The 22,188-nt window shown below is 31.1% G+C and overlaps 1 protein-coding gene across 6 annotated transcripts; it reads left to right on the forward strand.

The window, feature by feature from the left end:
* The first annotated feature begins 18,488 nt into the window (after nucleotides 1-18,488).
* Nucleotides 18,489-21,303, forward strand: LOC115709780 (large ribosomal subunit protein mL101 (rPPR4)). 6 transcript variants are annotated; one of them, XM_061111769.1, is made up of 3 exons: nucleotides 18,489-18,612; nucleotides 18,810-19,074; nucleotides 19,940-21,303. In XM_061111769.1, exons 2-3 carry the CDS (start codon nucleotides 18,850-18,852, stop codon nucleotides 21,182-21,184), a joined length of 1,470 nt encoding a protein of 489 aa, XP_060967752.1. In that variant the 5' UTR covers nucleotides 18,489-18,612; nucleotides 18,810-18,849; the 3' UTR covers nucleotides 21,185-21,303. The 6 variants fall into 6 exon arrangements, with proteins under 6 accessions (XP_060967752.1, XP_060967754.1, XP_060967756.1 ...); XM_061111771.1 differs by having other exon boundaries at nucleotides 18,498-18,612; nucleotides 18,800-19,074; XM_061111773.1 differs by having other exon boundaries at nucleotides 18,498-18,612; nucleotides 18,806-19,074.
* The last annotated feature ends 885 nt before the right edge of the window (nucleotides 21,304-22,188 follow it).

Genomic DNA, 22,188 nt, shown 5'->3' on the forward strand with positions numbered 1-22,188 from the left:
CAAAATAAATGAAATTAATTACGTTGCTAATCAATTTTATTAGGTTAAACTAATGTAATTAACCTAGTAAAGTTATTCAAATCAGGCAAATGGGCCTTCACAATTGGGGTGGTTCATGTGAGGGGGTGCTGGGTTCAGTATGTCGTACCCACTACTATGGCTCCCAACTCTCACACAAGGCCCAAAAGAGAGGAATTTAACCTTAAAATGAACAACTGTTATTAATTGAATAGGCCCAAAAACTAAATGGGCCTAAATAAAATCTATCAAGAACTATGACATTTTATTTAGCAACAGCAACCTATATGCATCTATAATGAAATTAAACACATAGGCTCACACAGGCACACTTTGGATGGGTCCTATCATGTTGCTAGGTCATACACAGATGAAAGAAGATTGTAAATATACCTGTTACAAATTATTAACTTGACCAAGGGAGCCATGAGTTAAAATCAGATCATTGGATCTGTCAACAAGTTAACCGTGGCTATTTGCAATCAAGCAATAATAGTTTTTAAAAACTTACACACAAGCTAAAACACATACTCCTGCAACAAGGTTAGCTGGATAGTTGGATGTAGGATTTATTTAATTTTAAAATAAATAATTAATTTCGAAATAATTAATTAAATAAATAAAATATTTATTTTCAAAAAATTAAAATAAAATAAAAAAAGAATTCGAAAATTCAAAAAAAAAATTAAATTTAAAATTAAACCTACAATTTTGAAAAATTAGGTCTCAACCAACCTAAATATCATTTCAAAATTTGCTAATTACTTTTAAAATTTAAATGTTATTTTGTAAATAAAAATTAAATAAAAAATTAAAAAAGATAAATTACCTTTTTGAGATTTTAAATGTAATTTAAATAAATAAAATAACAAAATTTAAAAGTTAGCAAAATATCTTACATCTTTTTAAAATTACATGATTATAGTTATCTTATTTTAAATTTAGATAAGGTCAAATTATTTAAAAAAATTAATTTAAAATATTTAAAATCTGACCTTAAATTTAAAAATAAGATAAGATATAATCAAATTTAAAAATAAGATAGATTATTAAGCAAAAAAGATAGATACTAACTATTTTTAAATTCAAATTACACTAATATCATGAATTAAATTTAAAAAATATTAAATTAATTCATTATGATAATTAGAGTTGAATTAGGAATAGTAATAGTATAAATACAGAACTACACAAAAAAATCGGAAGTTAATTCCATGAAAAAGCATGAAAAAACAAAGAAAAACGAAAAAATTGCAAGCATTACGGACGGGATGCAGTGCATACCCGTCCGCGCGCGCGTGCTGGGTGCTGGGCCGAGTTTGCTCGGCAGAATGCATGTCATGCATGATTTCCGCGCGCGCAGGTAGGTGTCAGCTCAACCCCGATTTTTTCGAAACTTCAAAAAATCATAACTAATTCAAATTAAATCGAAATTGAGTTCTGTAAAAAAGTAACTTGCTTAATTTTTTCCATACTATCCAATAAAAATAATTCCAGAAAAAGATATTCAATTATTTTTCACGAAAATTCACAAACATCAATCAATCATCAAATAACACTCAATACAACATGATACCATCCAAAACATCAAATAATCGTTTTAAAGTCCAAATTTCTTGCAAGTAAATCAATTACCATGGCTCTGATACCAGTTGTTGGAAATTATTTTACCAGGATCTTAGATCTACTCACAAGTATGTTGATTAACATCCTAAATATGAACTTTCTAAAACGATGAAATAAATACATATAAAGTTTAGGAAACCTTACATTGGGTGCAGCGGAATTTAATGACTCCTTCCATTCAGATCTCTAACCCTTGTATCCTTTCTGTCGCAGAGTATTATCAAGATCTGATCCTGGATCTCTTTCTCTGAATCTTTGATGCTGAAACTCCTTTTGCTGATGATCTTTCTTCACGATCTTCCTCACTATGATTGAGGTATTGCTTGCTGTGTGTGGGCACTACTCTAATCACTAAGGGGTTTCGAAATTATCAAGGAAGAAGAGAGAGAGAGGGTGGCGGCCAAGGTAGAGAGAGAAGGCTCAGGTTTTTCTGAATCAGAAGTGTAATTTTCCTGAAGCCTTCACTATCTATTTATAGCATTCCACTAGGGTTAGGTTTGAATTATTTGGCATTAAAATAATGAAAATATCAGTTTAAATTTCCTACAAAAGTGGCCGGCCATGGCTTATTGGGTTTGGGCGTTGCTTTTTGCAATTTTGCAATTTTAACACTTTCGTATCTGATTTTCTCAAAAATGACAATTTTCTAATTCAACCATGTAAATGCCAATTCTAACTATTTAATAACTAAAAATAATTATTAAATAATATTGTCATTTATCATATTTATTAATTGAACCATACAAAGTATCATAATTAACAAATATGCCCCTAATAACTCTTTCTTTACAATTTTGCCCTTACTTAGTGAAAATTTCACAAATAGACATAGTCTAATTTGAGAATTATAATTGATTAATCAAAACCAATTACATGAGTCTTACAAACAATATTATCTCAAGTAGTGCGGGGACCATGGGTCTATATAACCGAGCTTCCAATAAGTAGATCAAGAATTTAGCACTAAAATTTACTAACTTATTAATTCTTCGTTGAATCCACGCATAGAACTTAGAATTGCACTCTCAGTATATAGAATGCTCTATATGTTCCACCATATAGACGCATCATTAGTTATCCATTGTTATAATCCTAATGTGATTAATGATCCTCTATATGAATGATCTACATCGTAAAGGGATTAGATTACCGTAACACCCTACTATGTATTTTATCCTTAAAACACTTGACCCCGTATAAATGATATTTCAGCTTATGTGAAATGAGTACTCCACCATTCATGTTCGTTTGGTCAAGCTCGAAGGAGATCATCCTTTGCTTACTATTCGCCAGATAGAAGCTATAGATTCCATGTTTATGTTAGCGTTCCCACTCAATTGCACTACCGTGTTCCCAAAATGTACGTATCACCCTGACCTAAAAGTAGGCTTAACTATCAAATCAAAGAACACGAATAGCCTTTCAAGATTGAGCCTAATCATAACAGGACTAAGAACATTTGATCTAGGCTCAACTTGGCGATATTGACTTGAATAGATTTTACGGTAAGTTTAATTAAATCTAAGTCAAAGTTCAATATCGGTCCCTTCCGATGCATACTCCATGCATCCAACCTGAGCTTTACTTTAACCAATGTTCTGGAAAGAACATAGCATTTCTCCAAATGCAAGTAAACTCTTGTTGAGATTATCATATCAGTAAAACCCTGTGTCTGATAAATCTAGGAAACTTTATTCACATAGTCATGTTTACTTTCCAATGTGATGACAACACAATAAACATGATCAAGTATGTGAAAAGGGTTTAAGATAAATTTATAAATCAAATAGACAAGCAATTGATAAAGTGAACCAAAACATACACAAATGAATGAAAAATACTTCTGTTTCTTTGTTGATGTTAAATAAAATAGATTACATTGAAATGGAGTTTTATGTAGGGCATAAAACCCAACAATTTTGCCATTACCAACCTTAAGTTTCAACTCTCTGGATTTCAAATAATTCCATTTTTCAAGCAATTGCAATGAACAACTTACATGGTTTGTAGACCGAGAATCAAGAATCCAAATGGATTTATCATTCTCTAAAACACATGATTCGAAGACTAAAGCATCACTGCTTAATCGTTTTTGAATTGTTGTTCTTGCTGGTTTATTTTGTTGTGAAGTATAAGTTGAGGAAGTGGAATCACTTTCTTTTATCTTCTCAACTGAGCTTGAATTAGTAGGATTTATGGAGCTATGAACTATTTGCTCTTTAGAGTGAACAATTCCCAGCTTATCTGCTTTCTGGAATTTCGTGTTCATCATGAGCACATGTGAAGTATTACTCTGACCAAGAGTTTTATTCATATCTTCAAGTTCATTTGCTAAGATATTAACTAGGAGTGGTTCGGGGTGAGGGTTATTGGCACTACAACATATCAACAAAACAGAAGGTTTTGGTTCAATAAATTCATACACAAGTTCAGAAAATAACAAATAATCACATATGTTATAAAAATACTAAATCTAACATAGTTTATTTTCCAAGGTTTCCAACATAATGAAATACAGTGTCCCGGTAGGCGAGAGTCAAAGATAACATTATTTGAATAAAGTAGTCAGCTCATCTAAAATAAAACCATTTTAGCAACCTTTTATTCGATCAAAATGAGAATCCAACGTTGTCCCGGTAGGCGAGAGTCAAGGTTATTCTCATTTTATGAGCTTCCACCATTGTTTCATGTTTTATGAGTTTATCTCTAAGTAGTCACCGTAGGGGAGAGTCTAATACAGACGAAAACTTACAAAACACTTATCAAATGAGATCTTACGGTGTTAAATGCTTTCAACGAATAACCATCCATAAGGGGGACGAAGTCTAGCGTCTCGAGGTTATATTGAAAAAATTTAACTATTGTAAGACCAACAATGGAGATCGAATATCTTTTGATTAAAGCTCATTATTTTGAAAAATATGTATTTTATTTAATCATTTATTCCATATTTTAATAATGAAAAATTTCAAATTAAAGTTGGTTTTAGTAAAAAAATTTATATAAAAAAAATCCAACTTTAATTAAATTTTAATTATTATTTAAATTCGAAAAATAAATTCGAAATTTAAAAATAGAACAAATTTGAAAAAAAAAAAATATCTTATTTAAGTTGTTTAGAAGAATCTAAATAAAAACCAACTTAAATATTTTTCAAATTATGATTTAATTAAATATTAAAACTAAGTTGTAACCACTTAATTTGAAAATATTCTATTTTAAGTTTATCCATATTTGAAAAAATATCAACTTAAAAAATATCCAAAGAATCTTAATAACCAATTCCTAAAATTCCTCAACTTAATTTTGAAATTTAAAATTCAATAGATATTCAGATTTAAGTTGATTAGTTAGAAATAACTAATTTTCAACTTAAATAAGAATATTTAATGAAATAATTTAAATTAAGCTTCAGAAAGAATTTAGTTGGTTATAATTCTATATTTAATTAAAACAAGAAAATACATATAGTTTATCTAGAATATAATTCATTAAACTATGTTTTCTTAAATTAATTTCAAAATAAATGAAATTAATTATGTTGCTAATCAATTTTATTAGGTTAAACTATTTTAATTAACCTAGCACAGTTATCCAAATCAGGCAAATAGGCCTTCATAATTGGGGTAGTTCATGTGAGGGGGAGTTGGGTTCAGTATGTCGTACCCACTTCTATTTGCCCCCAACTCTCACACAAGGCCCAAAAGAGACGAATTTAACCTTAAAATGAACAACTGTTATTAATTGAATAGGCCCAAAAACTAAATGGGCCTAAATAAAATCTATCAAGGTATGAAATTTTATTTAGCAACAACAACCTATATGCATTTATAGCAAAAGTAAACATATAGGCTCACACAGGCACACAGATTTGGATGGATCCTATCATGTTACTAGGTCATACACAGATGAAAGAAGAATGTAAAATTTACCTGTTACAAATTATTCACTTGACCTATTGACAATTGAACCATGGGTTAAAATCAGATCATTGGATCTGTCAACAAGTTAACCATGGCAATTTAGATCAAGCAATAATAGGTTTTATAAAACTTACACACAAGCTAAAACACATACTCCTGCAACAAGATGAATTGGATAGTTGGATGTAGGATTTATTTAATTTTAAATAATTAATTTCGAAATAATAAATAAATAAATAAAAATTCGGCATTTTAAATAAAATAAAAAAATTTAAAAATTAAACCTACAATTTTGAAAAATTAGGTTTCAGCTAACCTAAATATCATTTCAAAAAAAATTCGCTAACCACTTTTAAAAATTTCATGTTATTTTATAAATTAAATATAAAATAAAAAAATAAATATTTTTTCAGATTTTATAATTTAATTTAAATAAAAAATAACAAAATTTAAAAGTTAGCAAAATATCTTATTTCTATTTAAAATATCATGATTATAGTAATCTTATTTTAAATTTAAATAAGGTCAAATTATTAAAAAAAAAATATTAAGTTAAAATAATCAAATTTAAAAATAAGATAAAAAATCAAGCAAAATGATAGATTTTTACCTATTTTCAAATTCAAATTACACTAATATCTAAAATTAATTTAAAAAATTCAAATTAATTTATTTCTGATAATTAGATTTGAAAATTGAAAAGTAAAAATTAAAATACAAAACTACATAAAAAATCGGAAGTTAATTCCATGAAATAGCATGAAAATCGAAGAAAACGAAAAAAAAAATTGCAAGTGGTATGGACAGTATGCATTGCATACTGTCCGCGCGCGCGTAGCAGGGTGTCTGGCCGAGGAAACTCGGCGCTGGGGTATGCCAGCAGCATTTATGCGCACGGAATGGGGTTTCAGACACCCCATGCGCGTGTTGCTCAGACAAAATCTTGTCCTAACACGCGTCTGGCCGAGGAAAATGGCCATCCGCGCGCGTGAATGGGTGACGACACCCTGATTTTTTCCCGATTTTAAAAAATTCATAACTAATTCAAATAAAATCGAAATTGAGTTCTGTAAAAAAATAAATTGCTTAATTTTTTCCAAACTGTCCAATAAAAATAATTCCAGAAACGAAAATTCAATTATATTTCATGAAAATTCACAAACATCAATCAATCATCAATACAACACACAAAACAACATGATACCATCCAAATCACAAACAAATCGTTTTAAGTCCAAATTTTTTGCAAGAAAATCAATTACCATGGCTCTGAGGCCAGTTGTTGGAAATTATTTTACCAGGATCTTAGATCTACTCACAAGTATGTTGATTAACATCCTAAATATGAACTTCTAAAACGATTATAAATAAACACATATAAAGTATGAGAAACCTTACATTGGGTGCAGCAGAATAATATGTCTACTTCCACTCAGATCTCTAACCCTTGTATCCTTTCTGTCGCGAAGTATTATCAAGATCTGAGTCCGAATGTCCTTCTTGTTGAATTGCTTTCTTCACGATCTTCCACACTATGACTGAGGTACTACTTGTTGTGTGTGGGCACTGCTCTATCACTAAGAGGATTCGAAACAATCAAGAAAGAAGAAGGAAAGAGAGTGGCAGCTAGGTTTAGTGTGATGGCTCAGGTTTTTCTCTGAAAGGAATAAAATGCAAAAGTTACTTTTTCCAGAAGCCATCACTATTTATTTATAGTATGCCACATACGGTTAGGTTTGAATTATTTGGCAATAAAATAATGAAAATATTAAATAATAAAGCCTACATAAGTGGCCGGCCATGGCTAGTAGATTTGGGCCTCACTTTTACAATTTTACTGTTTTATCATTTCAGCATCTCATTTTCTCAAAAATGCCAATTTTCAAATTCAACCATTTAAATGTCAATTTCAACTATTTAATAACTATAATTAATTATTTAATAATGTTGTCATTTATTATATTTATTAATTAGACTAACCAAAGTATCTTAATTAACAAATATACCCTAGAAACTCTTTCTTTACAGTTTCGCCCTTGCTTAGTGAAAAATTCACAAATAGACATAGTCTAATTTGAGAATTATAATTGATTAATCAAAACCAATTAAATGAGTCTTACAAGTAGTATTGTCTCAACTAGTGTGGGGACCATGGGTCTATATATCCGAGCTTCCAATAAGCAGATCAAGAATTTACATCTTAAATTCACTGACTTATTAATTCTTCGTTGAATCCACGCATAGAACTTAGAATTGCACTCTCAGTATATAGAACGCTCTATATGTTCCACCATATAGACACGTCATTAGTTATCCATTGTTATAATCCTAATTTGATCAATGATCCTCTATATAGATGATCTACACTGTAAAGGGATTAGATTACTGTAACACCCTACAATGTATTTTATCCTTAAAACACTTAACCCCGTATAAATGATATTTCAGCTAAGTGAAATGAGTACTCCACCATTTATTTTTGTTTGGTCAAGCTCGAAGGAAATGATCCTTTACTCTCTATTCGCCAGATAGAAGCTATAGATTCCATATTTATGTTAGCGCTCCCACTCAATTGCACTACTGTGTTCCCAAAATGTACGTATCACCCTAACCTAAAAGTAGGCTTAACTAACAAATCAAAGAACACGAATAACACTCTTGAGATTGAGCCTAATCATATCAGGATTAAGATCATTTGATCTAGGATCAACTAGGTGATATTGACTTGAATAGATATTACGGTAAGTTTAATAAATCTATGTCAAAGTTCAATATCGGTCCCTTCTGATGCATACTCCATGCATCCAACCCAAACTTTACTTTAACCAATGCTCTGGAAAGAACATAGCATTTCTCCAAATGCAAGTAAACTCTGTTGTAGATTGTCATATCAGTAAAACCCCAGTATTCTGATAAATCTAGAAATCTTTAATCACATAGTCATGTTTACTTTCCACTGTGTTGACAACACAATAAACAGGATCAAGTATGTGAAAAGGGTTTGGATGAATTTATAAATCAAATAGACAAATAATTGATAAGGTGAACCAAAACATACAAATGAATGAAAAATACTTCTGTTTCTTTATTGATATTGAATAAAATGGATTACATTGAAATGGAGTTTTATTTAGGGCATAAAACCCAACAGATACGTACATTTTGGGAACATGATAGTACAATTGAGTGGGAGCACTAAACGTAGATATGGAATCTATAGCTTCTATCTGGACATAAAAGTTAAACGATGATTTCCTTCGAGCTTGGCTTAATAGAGATAAATGGAAGAGCTCTTGTTTCAGTGATTATATTAGCTCACTGAAATATCATTTATAGGAAGCTAAGTGTTTTAAGAATAAAATACATTGAGGGGTAAAACGGTAAATTCATCCCCACTCGGTGTAAATCATCTATAAAGGATCTTTAATTATTGAGATTAGAACGATGGTTAAATGTTTATAGCATATCTATATCGTGGAACATATAGAGCGTTCTATATGACTAAGAGTGCATTTCCAAGTTCTATGATGGATGCAATAAGGAATTAATAAGTCTGGGAATTTACTTGGTAAATTTTAGTTCTGCTTATTGGAAGCTCGGTTGTATAGGTCCATGGTCCCCATACTTGTTGAGACCATACTGCTTGTAAGACTCAGTTAATTGATTTTAATTAATCAATTATAATTCTAAAATTAGACTATGTCTAGTTTATGAATTCTCACTAAGCGAGGGCTTAAATGTGAAGAAAAAAGATTCTAGGTCTTATTTATTAATTAAGAGACTTTATTAAGTCTAATAAATAAATATATTTAATGGAAATTTGATTTGATAATTAATTTTAATTATTAAATAAATAGTTTTGGCATTTAAGTGGTTGAATTGGAAAAATGACGTTTTTGAGAAAATAAGAAAAAATTGTTAAAAAAATGGCAAAAATTCTAAAGTGGGGCTCACATCCTATGGCCGACCACTTGGGAAGGATTTTCCATTTAATTTCTTCAATATTTTAATGCCTAATAAATTCGGGTCCTAAACCTAGGTGGTTCCTATGCCATATATGGCGTCGGTTATTAGTTGAGAATCGACGCCATATATAACCCTATGGCGTCGGTTCTAAGCTAATAACTGACGCCATAGGGGTATACATGGCGTCGATTCTTTATAACCCTTTAGCGTCACCCTGATAAGCGTTGGTAGCGAATTTTGCCAAAACTAACGCTAAAAGGGCTAAAACACCGCCTCTAAAGGGGGTTTTCGTAGTAGTGAGAGGATCATTGATTATTGAGATTAGAACGATGGTTAAATGTTTCTAACGTATCTATATCGTGAAACATATAGAGCGTTCTATATGACTGAGAGTGCAATTCCAAGTTCTATGGTAGATGCAATAAGGAATTAATAAGTCAGGGAATTTACTTAGTAAATTATAGTTCTGCTTATTAGAAGCTCGATTGTATAGGCACATGGTCCCCATACTAGTTGAGACCATACTGCTTGTAAGACTCAGTTAATTGATTTTAATTAATCAATTATAATTCTAAATTAGACTATGTCTAGTTTATGAATTCTCACTAAGCAAGGGCTTAAATGTGAAGAAAAGAGATTCTAGGTCTTATTTATTAATTAAGAGAGTTTATTAAGTCTAATTAATAAATATATTGAATGGAAATTTTATTTGATAATTAATTTTAATTATTAAATAAATATTTTTGGTAAGTGGTTGAATTGGAAAATGGCATTTTTGAGAAAATAAGAAAAAATTGTTAAAAAATGGCAAAAATTCTAAAGTGGGGCCCACATCATATGGCTGGCCACTTGGGAAGGATTTTCCATTTAATTTCTTCAATATTTTAATGCCTAATAAATTCTAAACTAAACCTAGGTGGTTGCCTATAAATAGATAGTGATGGCTCACACTTAAAGATGATGAAAATTCTTGCCTTCAAGAAAAGTTGAGCCATCTATTCTATACCATATTCGAACCACTCTCCTCTCTTCATCTCTTCATATTTTCATACACTCTAGTGATAGAGTAAGTGCCCACACACGTCAAGTGGTACTCAATCATAGTGTGTAAGGCTGTGAAGGATCCAGATTCAAGAGAAGGACATTCAGACTCAGATCTAGGTGATACTATGCTACAGACAGGATTCAAGGGTTAGAGATCTGAGTGGAAGGAGCCATAACATTCCGTTGCACCCACTATAAGGTTTCTTAAACTTTATATGTGTTTATTTACATTGTTTTAGAAGTTCATATTTAGGATGTTAAATAACATACATGGTAGTAAATCTAGATCCTGGTAAAACAAATTCCAACAAACTTGGCATTCAAAACACAAATATTCACATAGAGCTCGGAACGAGCTTTCTAACGATATATAGAACTCCTAAAATGGAGTCCGGATCACAAAGTTATGAGGATTTGAATAACGCGTTCGAATCTACCAAAAAACGAAAGGCGGGCCACGACACTCCCCACATGGGGCCATGACACCTGGGTTCGAATCCCAGGCCACAAACTGGAGGTGGGCCGCGGTGCCCAAGGAGTTGGGCCGCGGCCCCTGGGTTCCAAACCCAGAAAAAAAAAATCCAAAACCAGCAACGAAAAACATGGCCGAAACACACCATTTCAAGCCTAAAACCCAATCAATCTCTCAAACCATAAAATAGAGTTATCCATAATTATACAGAGGGTTGAAACATACACTAAGGCTCAAAATTTAGTATACAAACACCTTAATTCAGATTCAATTAATATTCCAAAGTAAAGCTCAATACTTCAGCATAGCTCATCAATGATTCATACTCAAGAACTTGAACTTCTAACATGCTTTTAACTTAAAACTCACCAGCAAAATATAAGGGTAAACCTTGAATTCACACATGAAAAAAAACCCTAAAATCTTATCTATAGCTCATCAAAAATATACTCCACCACTAAGCCACAAAATCAAGCCAAACACATCATGAATAACATCAAATCTATCCACATGCATACAAGAACAACACAACCTATTTTCATGCTTTCAACAATAAAATCTCAGCAGCAATTTCAAACAAAAATCAGTAAGAAGAGCTACCTCAAGTTCAATCACAAAGCTAGGCACCAAAACCCTCCAAAATCCAAGTTTGAATCCAAGCAATTTCCAACAAAATTCAAGAACTAGAAAAATAAATTTAGAGAGAGGGAGGGGGTCGGTTCATAGAGCTAAGAACAAAAGCTAACTTTTCTTTATTTTTTTTACGAAGAATTCTATTTTGTTGCAAATAATCCAAAAGGCCAAATTACCATAATGCATTTAGGGCCATATAACACAATATAAGCATTCAAGGGTAATTTTGTCATTTAACACCTCATCATACTCAAATAAATTCAGATTATTCACACTATTAATAAAATGCCAACAAATAATCCCAAAATTATATTTCGGCCACGAACCCGATTTGACTCAAAATACTCGGTTGTGACTATACCGCCCAAACTTGTCAGAACACACCTGAAAAATGACAAACAGACATACTATACAATAATATAGTTTATAAGCACCTCATAATATAAATTTCTCAGTTTTACCCTTCTTGGGTCAAAATTACTAAAATGCCCTTGGCTCACCAACGGGGTCTTAACATGTCATATATCAAATTAATTAACTTATAATAAATTATAAAATAATATAATTTCACAATAATATACAATTAACTAGTTAGGATTTGCTATTCCATTTCATAATCTTAGGGTATTACAATTACCCCCTCGTTATAGAAATTTTGTCCCGAAATTTTCCTGAACAACTCCGGATATTTTTGCCGCATATCCGTCTCGAGTTCCTAGGTTGCCTCTTCCACTTTACCGTTCTTCCATAATACCTTTACTAGTTTTTGTGTACCGAAAATGGTACGTTTTACATTTATCAACTCGCAAGCGCACAAATCTTTATTGTAGTATGGAGATTGTGAATAACGAGGTCGAACCCATGGGAATTGCGCGAGATCGAATAAAATACTTATTTAATCTAAGCTATTACAACTCTAACCTAGTTCTGAAAATGGTGAGATTTTCGGTAATAAAATAAAATAAAATATTTAAACGGTAAAAATGACGGCAAAATGACAGTAACAAATATTTTCAGTGATATTTGGGGATATTATTAAGGGTTTAGAATCCACTTAAGTGTATATAAAAATGTTTATGTTTATATTGATTCTCATAATTTAACCAGTAATCAAACCAATTATTTTTTAATAAAACATAGATTTTCTTTCTCTTTAAAATTATAAACTTCTAAGCATTAAATGTGAAACAATTTAATGTAAATACAAAAAATCAAAGAATATTATTTTTAATAAAATGTGGAACCAAGCATAAATAATTTCTAACTATCAAAAATACATGATATTAAAGATGAAAGAAATTATTTTAAGAAACGAAAATCATAAGCATATATTGTACTAAGAATCAAAATAAAAATAAATACTTAATTAAATACCATAGGTTTCATCGTCCTCCTTAATAATAAGGGAACTTAGAAACCCATAACAAAATTAATTAAGAAAAGAAGTAAACTAACACCGAGCGCTTAGAGCGTTGTCTCTAGATTTTTTTGTCTGAAACTCTCAAAACTGTAATTGAATTCTAAAAACCTAAGCTTCTATTGATAGAAGGGTAAAAGGACTAATGCAATTAAACTTATTACAAATTGCTGAGTATTTTTGCAATTAAAATAAACTAATTTGGAGCTGCCACGTCTCACTGTTGGATTGGTTGCATGTGGACACGTGGTAAGTGGAGAAAGGTGGTGTTGGCTAAATTTGATGTGTTATTGGACACGTGGCGCACTAAGAAGAGAAGCTGAAAATTGCTTTTCAGCATGTGGTCCACGCAAAGAAAACGAAGCCCACTCTCGGGCTAGGCGGTGAAGAGCACCCGTAGCTGGGGTGCTATGCGTGTGCCACACACGCGCGTGGAGGGTCTGGGAGACAAGCTCCTGCTGGGGCCACGGCATGCGAATGGAGGCCAGCCACGTGTCGTGGTTGTTGAGTTATGATGGCTGCTGGGCCGATTGGGCCTGATTTCTTGGGTTGTTTTGGCTCTTCAAAAATGACATTTTTTTTTATGTATTTGGGCCACATTTTCGTCATTTTATATTTCTTTTCACAAATACTACTTTCTCATTTTGAACACAAACAATATTAAATCCAAACAAATTATTTTCAACATAAAATATATCATAACAATTTCAATGAAAATATTTATTTAAAAATATAATTGATTTATATTTCTTTAAATAAAAACAATGCATTTTCTTTTTATCTTTTTATTTCTTTCTTTCTCTTATTCCTGTCATAAAATGTTATTTTTCATACAAAATTAACTCAAAACTACAATATTTTCTAATAAAAATATATTAATTTCATGAAAATATTATATAAAATTAATTTTATTTTGTATTTTTACGCTAATAAATATGCGTTTTTGACTACTTAACACTAGTGCAATTGTCTTATTTCTCAAGATTTTCTCCCTTCTATCAAGTACTTGCACCGATTGTTCCTCGTATGATAAATTTGGTTGTAGTTCCAATGCTTCATAACCCAGAATATGGGATGCATCTGAGACATACTTTCAAAGCATCGAAACATGGAACACATCTTGTACAGCTGCCAGCACTGGGGTCATAGCCAACTTCTACACTACTTGCCCTATCCTCTCAAGGATTTCAAAAGATCCAATCAACCTCGGGCTAAGCTTCCCTTTCTTACCAAAGCGTTTGATGCCTTTCATCAGCAATATCCGGTGCAATAATATGTCCTCGATCTGAAAATCAATGTCTCTTCGCTTTGGATTAGCATAACTCTTCTGTCTATTCTAAGCTACGAGCATTCGCGCTCAAATTTTATCCACTGCCTCACTTGTTCTCTGAACAGCTTCAGGGCCTAAGAACTTCCTTTCACCCACTTCATCCCACCGAATAGGTGATCTTCATTTCCTTCCATATAAAAGTTCATAAGGGGCCATCCCAATTGTTACCTGATAGCTATTTTTGTATGAGAACTCGATCAGGGGAAGGTACTTTACCAATGATCCTTCAAAGTCAAGCACACATGCTCGAATCATGTCTTCTAAGATCTGAATAATCCTCTCAGATTGTCTGTCCGTCTAAGGATGAAATGTTGTGCTAAACTTCAACCGAGTACCCATAGCTCGATGTAGACTTTCCCAAAATCTTGATATTCGAAATAATGGACTTTGGGACACCATGAAGACGAACAATTTCTCTAACATATAACTCAGCATACTGATCAATGGAGAAGTTCGTCCGAAAAAGTAAAAAGTGCGCTGACTTTGTAAACCTGTCCACAATGACCCACACAGAGTCGTACTGTCCTGTGGTTCTAGGCAAGTCAACCACGAAGTCCATAGCAATATCTTTCCATTTCCACTTCGAGATATTCAATGGTTGTAGCAACCCTACAGGCCTCTGATGTTTAGCTTTCACTTGCTGGCAAGTAAGACACTTAGCAACATACTCAGCAATGTCATTTTTCATGCCTGGCCACCAGAACATGGCCTTAAGGTCTTGATACATCTTTGTTGACCCTGGATGAACTGAGTAAGGAGTCGTATGAGAATCATTCACGATCTCTCTTTTAATATCTTCAACCATAGGCACACATACACGATTTATAAATTGTAGCATTCTCGTATCATCCACTGTAAAGTCATTAGTCCTCCCAGTTGAAACCCTATCTCGGGATTTCACTAACTTTGGATCTTGCAACTATGCTTCTCTGATTCGCTCCAAAAGAGTAGATTGCAGGGTAAGATTAGTTAATTGCCCCACAACCAACTCTATTTTAGCTCGAGTCATCTTATTTGCTAACTGCTGGGAGATTTGTTTCACTGTATTTATTTGACTCTAGCCTTTTCTACTCAAGGCATCAGCAACAACGTTGGACTTACCAGGGTGATAACGGATCTCACAATCATAATCCTTCACCAACTCTAGCTAGCGTCTTTGTCTCATGATCATGTCTCTGTGAAATATCCAGTTTATACGCATATATTGGTATTTGGTATATTAAGTGTGATAAAATTATATTGTTATTATTATTATTATTATTATTATTATTATTGTTGTTGTTGTTGTTGTTGTTGTTGTTGTTGTTGTTGTTGTTATTATCATCATTATTAATAGTATTATTAATTAGTGCGTGTGTGTGGGTGGGAAAAAATGATATATATATATAGAACACTTCTTAATGAGTATTACCCATGAATGGTTACTAAACTAAATAAAAAGATTACAAAAATTAAACAAGACTTAAGTTCCTTGTATACTCCTAAACCAAATAACATAAAAGAGAACAAATATCCTCTACATCTCTCCTACTCCTTATCATTTCTAGACTCTCCATCCATCCTACTCTTCCTCATTCTTACCAAACATAACTAAAATTTGATTTTAACAATATAGGGCTATTTACAAAAATATGGGAAAATAAAGATAAGTTTTGATAATATATGGCATAAAAACTTTATTACACTAAATATGGCATTTTTTAAAAAAAAACTTACAAATATGGGAAAAAGTCACGAGGAATGCCATAAAAAACTTTAAATTTGTGTTTCTTTTTATTTATTTTTTCTTTTTTAAAAAAATAAAATACTAAAATAAAAAAAAATGATCTCAACTATAGATATATTTTTTTTTACAGAAATTAAACTTGTTTTTTTTTATTTAAACTACTATTTTTTTTTCTTTATTTTTTTTGTTAAAAACTAATTATTTCATTAAAAGCAGCAAAAAAAAAAAAAACTAGTTTCATCAACATCATCCTAAAAAAAAAATAATATAAAAAATTATAATTTTAAAAAATAATATAAACTTTAAAAATCAGTTTCATCAACATTGAAAAAAACTAATAATTTCATTAAAAGAATAAAAAAATAGTTTCATTATGTTATTAGAATTTTTTTTCAAGTCACTTTTTTATTATTTTATTTCTAGGTTCGAAACTTACACTTATATTTTGTTATTAAATTATTGGTATGCATTATGTGTTGTTTTGATTATATTTGTGATTAGTATTTTTTTTTTGTATTTTTGTGTGTGTGTGTATGTTTTTATTTGATTGTCTGATGAAACTGGTTTCAATTAACTTTATTATTAACATTTGTATTTTGTTATGATTTTTTATAACGTCAAAACTGGTTTCACAGGTTTTAACTGTTCTGTAATGGGGTTGCTCCATTTTTATGATATTATTGTATATTTTTTAGTTTGTATAAAACCAGTTTTATTATTGTATGATATTTGAACAATAATTTTTATTTTATTTTAATTAATCAGTTTCTGACACACATATTATTTTATTATTTTCATAACTGGTTTTTTTTAAGTAACTAGTTTTTATAACTGATTTTTTTTTATTGTTGTTCATAATTGAGTTTTATTCAATTTTTTATTAATTTATTTCAAGAAACAGGTTTTTATTTGTTTGTTTTTATTTTGGTTGTTTTACTAACTAGTTTCTCAAATTCTAGTGTTTTTTTGCTATTCTTTTATGGTTTTTATTGCATTTTTGTCTCTTTAATTTTCCTTGTTTCTTTTTTTTTTTCTCTTTGATTTTAATTTATGATTCTCTTTGTTATATTTGTTGCATATTGTATGTTTAAATTAACTTTAATTTTTGAGCAAGCAAATAAAAAATTAAATGCCAAAATAAAGAATGAAGTTAGAAGTTTGATTATTAGGTATTGATATAAAATTTATATGTTCGAAACTGGTTTTTAAATTTAGTATCGTTTGTAAAAGTTTACTTATTAGGCATTGTGTATTTTTTATTATGTTATTGATCAACTATTTTTTTTGCCTCTTTTAATGAAATAATTCGTTTCTTTTAATATTGATGAAACTGATTTTTAAAGTTAGTATCGTTTTTAGATTGTAATTTTTTTCATTATCTTGTTGATGAAACTATTTTTTTTATTCTTTAAATGAAATTATTAGTTTCTTTCAATGTTGATGAAACTAGTTTTTAAAGTTTGGATTCTTTTTAGATTATGATTTTTTATATTGTTTTTCTTTTTAGGAGGATGTTGATGAAACTGGTTTTTTTTTTCTTCTGCTGTTTTTAATGGAAAAATTAGTTTTTAACAAAAAAAAAAAACAAATAGTAGTTTAAATAAAAAACAAGTTTATTTTTTGTAAAAAAAATTAAATATAAAAATGTACACTTATTATATATATTAAGAGAAAAAAATTAGTTTGAGAAAAAATATTAAAAAGAAAAGAGAGACACAAAGAGAAATTAGAAAAAAAAAATAGAGAGAGATAAGAGAAAGAAAGAAAAAAAAAAGTAGCAACTGACTTAAAAATTGAAAAGAAAAAAGAGAGCCAAAATTGACCAAAAAATATATAAAAAGACAAAAAAAAAAAAAAAACTTTTTGAAGCTTCAATAAGTAAAAAACAGTAAAAAAGAAAAAAAAATTAAGAAAAGTATAAAAGTAAAATGTTCTTGTCAAATTAAAAATGTAATGTCTGAGAAAAATGTAGTATTTGATGTAAATTTTCCAAATAAAAAGAAACCTTTAAATGTAAATGTAAAATAAATTAAAAAAATAAAACTAATTAAGCTAAAAACAAAAACATAAAATATGAGATTAGATAATAAGTTTATAAAAATATGGCATATCAAATACCATAAAAAATTTTAAATATGAAAAAATACCATAAAAAAGTGGTAAACCTATAAATACTATATTTTTCTAATTTTTTTTATGAAATTCTTTGTAATTTTCACTATTTGTAAATTTCCCTTAGATCATACCCCGTGTTCTAGGAAGTAAACATTGGGCCGAGCCCACATTGTTTGGGCCTAGTGCATGTGTAATTTATCAGCCCATATGAAGGGCATTTACTGCAACTAGGCTGGCTGGACATTCTCTTCGTCGTCGCACAGTCTCAGAGCTCGGCCGCCTCTCCATCTCAGTCTCAGAGCTCGAAACCCTAATTTCCATCTTACCTCATTACAGTTACAGGTATTCTAGCTCTATTTTATTCTCATGTATTTATTTATTTTTTCTTTAACTCATCTATTCTCGCTTTGAACACAATGTACTTTTTTTTTTCTTGGAATTTATTTTGATTCATTTCTTACAACGTTTTAATTTTGATCTGATTATATTTTATTCAATTTTCGATAATTGAAGAGAGAGAGAGAGAGAGAGAGAGAGAGAGAGAGAGAGAGAGAGAGAGAGAGAGAGAGAGAGAGAGAAATGGCGTTTCAGCTATTCGGGCGCAGCAGGAGCGTGACAAAGCGTTCTCCCAAGTATTTGGACGAAGCTCTGTACAAGAAACTCTTCAAAGATGGAAGTTCGGAAATGAGTGTTCGTCAGCAACTCAATCAGTTCCTCAAGAGCCGAAAGCGAGTGTTCAAATGGGAGGTTGATGATACACTCAAGAAGCTTCGAGATCGAAACCTTTACAGCCCCGCTATCAAAGTACGTATCTTTCAGAACTTGTTAGTAGTCACTAGATTTACACACGTGTATATTTTCGTATTTGTATAAGGGTTTATGTTATTTGAATTGGAACTCAAACTATGTATGAATATGACGCTTGGCATGATAAAGACATGTTTTATTTTATACTAGGAGTGTCTGTATATGTGCACACACTATGTAATTGTGTATGATTTGTTATCTGACATGGACTATTCCTTGTTGTTGTTTCTTTAGGGAGTGAACCAATTGATTATTTTACAGTTTGTTTGCAGTACTAGTTTTTGGTTCAGATGCAATTCAAGGATTATATTCTACATTTTTTCCAATACTGCATTGTTGTTGAGAATTAGGGTGTACTTTAAAAATATTTATGTACACACCACCATGAAATTTTTAAGTCCAAAAACAATAGTGTTTACCATCTTCGTGCCTAAAATTTGAATTGTGAAAACTATGTTTGGTGGGATCCTTACCGAAGAGGGGTAATTCAAATGGTAAGGCAGTATGCTCTCAAAGGTCTGAGTTCGAGTTCCTCTTGATTACTACATGGCAATTGCTATAGTTTCTTGGTCCCCAAATATTGTAGGGTTAGGCAGGGATTTTTTTTAATAAAAAACGTTTGGTGGGATCTTTAAACTGAATGCACATTGTTGTGTAAGGTTAAGCTGCTGAAGTCCATGTACTGTTTTGTCTGATCAATGTATCTGTGTCTACATTACTTTTTGCTATTGCAATGAGGATTTATTTGGCTTTTGGTTTTGTTATAGAAGTAATTTATTTGGTGGAAAAATATGAAAGGTATGAGACCCTTTGCTTAGCTCCTCATGAAGTTTTGTGCTTTACAAACTTATTTATTCAACAGCTCTCAGAAGCTATGGCGAAAAGGGGAACGAACAAGACAATCAGTGATCAGGCTATTCATCTTGATTTGATTGCTAAATCTAGGGGGATTCCTGCTGCAGAAACTTATTTCATTGATCTTCCTGAATCTTCTAAGAACCATCTGTGTTATGGTGCATTACTCAACTGTTACTGCAAGGAATTAATGACTGACGAAGCTGAAGCTCTTATGGAGAAGATGAAGGAACTCAGTCTTCCTCTAAGTTCAATGCCTTATAATAGCTTAATGACCCTTTATGAAAAAACTGGGAAGCCGGAAAAAATTTCTGCCATTGTACAAGAAATGAAGGCTAGTAGTGTTATGCTGGATACATTTTCATATAATATCTGGATGCGAGCTCATGCTGTTGTCAATGACATCTCTGGGGTTGAAAGGGTTATTGATGAGATGAAGAGAGATGGCCGAGCTGTCAGTGATTGGACCACATATAGCAACTTAGCATCAATTTATGTTAATGCTGGCTTGTTTAAGAAGGCAGAAACTGCACTCAAGGAATTGGAGAAGAAAAACTCGCACAAGGATCTTTCTGCTTTTCAATTTCTAATTACATTATATGGTCGAACAGGAAATCTTCTTGAAGTTTATCGTATATGGCGATCTTTAAGATTGGCGTTTCCTAAAACTGCAAATGTAAGTTACCTGAACATGATTCAAGTGTTGGTTAATTTGAATGATCTACCTGGTGCAGAGAAGTGTTTCAGGGAATGGGAATCATGGTGCTCAACTTACGATATTCGTATTGCAAATACTATTATTGGAGCTTATGCTAAAGAAGGGCTACTAGACAAGGCTCTGGAGTTGCAGGAGCATGCCCGCCGAAGAGGGGCCAAACCTAATGTGAAAACCTGGGAGATCTTTTTCGATTATTATTTGAAGAATGGAGATTTTAAGTCGGCAGTTGACTGTGTCACCAATGCGATTTCCACTGGCAGAGGAAATGGCAAAAAGTGGATTCCATCTGATGAAATTGTCAATACCTTAATGCAGAATTTTGAGCAAGAGAAAGATGTAGATGGCGCCGAAGGTTTTGTGGAGATTTTGAAAAAGGTTGTAGATACCTTAGAGGTGGAGGTGTTCGAATCATTAATAAGGACTTATGCTGCTGCCGGAAGGACAAGCCAGGCTATGCGTCGCCGGTTGAAAATGGAGAATGTGGAAGTGGGTGAAGCCAGTGAGAAACTGCTCGAGTCAATATGTGTGGAGTAATTTGATTTTCAATTGACTCTGCCAGTTTTTATTTTATTTTTTATTTTTTTTTCAATGTAAGATTGATGTGATTGACTAATAAGCTCTTTCCATTAAAGTGAAGAAGATGCTTGGTTAAACTCTTCTAGTTCTTAGGTGTTGCCAAGTTAAAAGTTTTGTTTCCTTGGTTTTATAATGACTTGTATGTAACACTACACTAGCTTACGAAAAAATTATAAATGAGTGTTAAATTAGCAGGGTTAACAAGAACAGCAAGGGATTAATTAGATGTAACACTAATTTAAATACACAATTTATATCGCTAACATTTTTTTTTTTAATTTATTTATATAACATTTCATATTATTATTTTTTTTAAGAAAAAAGTGAAAGTGTCAGAATAAAGAATGAAAATAGCAAATACAGAGATAATTTTTTTTTCATCGAATATGTTATTTAATTTATGGGCATGCAAAACAATTTATTGACTATCTTACAAGATGCAAACCAATTTATTATCTTAAAAGAAGAGTGAGTTGTCTATTGAAATTTAGACAAAGGACTCACTCTTGAAATGGAGAATAAATATTTGAACCAAAATAAGTCCCGCCAATAAAATATGAACTTCCCCTAAACATCCTGGTATTAGTTTAATAATTACACAAAAATAAAAATATTTACATGTAGTTTTAAATGTTAAGCTTTAATATTTTAAATTGTAATTAAATTGAAGTTTATAGGGATAAAGTATATAAGAAATGTTATAAATATTAATAATTATGTGGATGTCCAAATCTTTTATTTATTACCATGAATTGTAATGAACATTTCTTTTTTTCCTTAGTTTCCCTTTTTCTTAGTTTCTTAATATCCCACTCTTGTATTTGTATAAAGAGGGGTTCACCCCATTGGAATAAACAACTCAAAAATTCTCATTCACTTTCTCTTTCTCTCTTCATCTTCATCTTCTTTCTTCTCATCTACTTTATATTATTTTATATTATTTTATAACACGTTATCAGCAC

The sequence above is a fragment of the Cannabis sativa genome, chromosome 3, assembly GCF_029168945.1.
Source record: "Cannabis sativa cultivar Pink pepper isolate KNU-18-1 chromosome 3, ASM2916894v1, whole genome shotgun sequence".
NCBI classification, from domain to species: Eukaryota; Viridiplantae; Streptophyta; class Magnoliopsida; order Rosales; family Cannabaceae; genus Cannabis; species Cannabis sativa.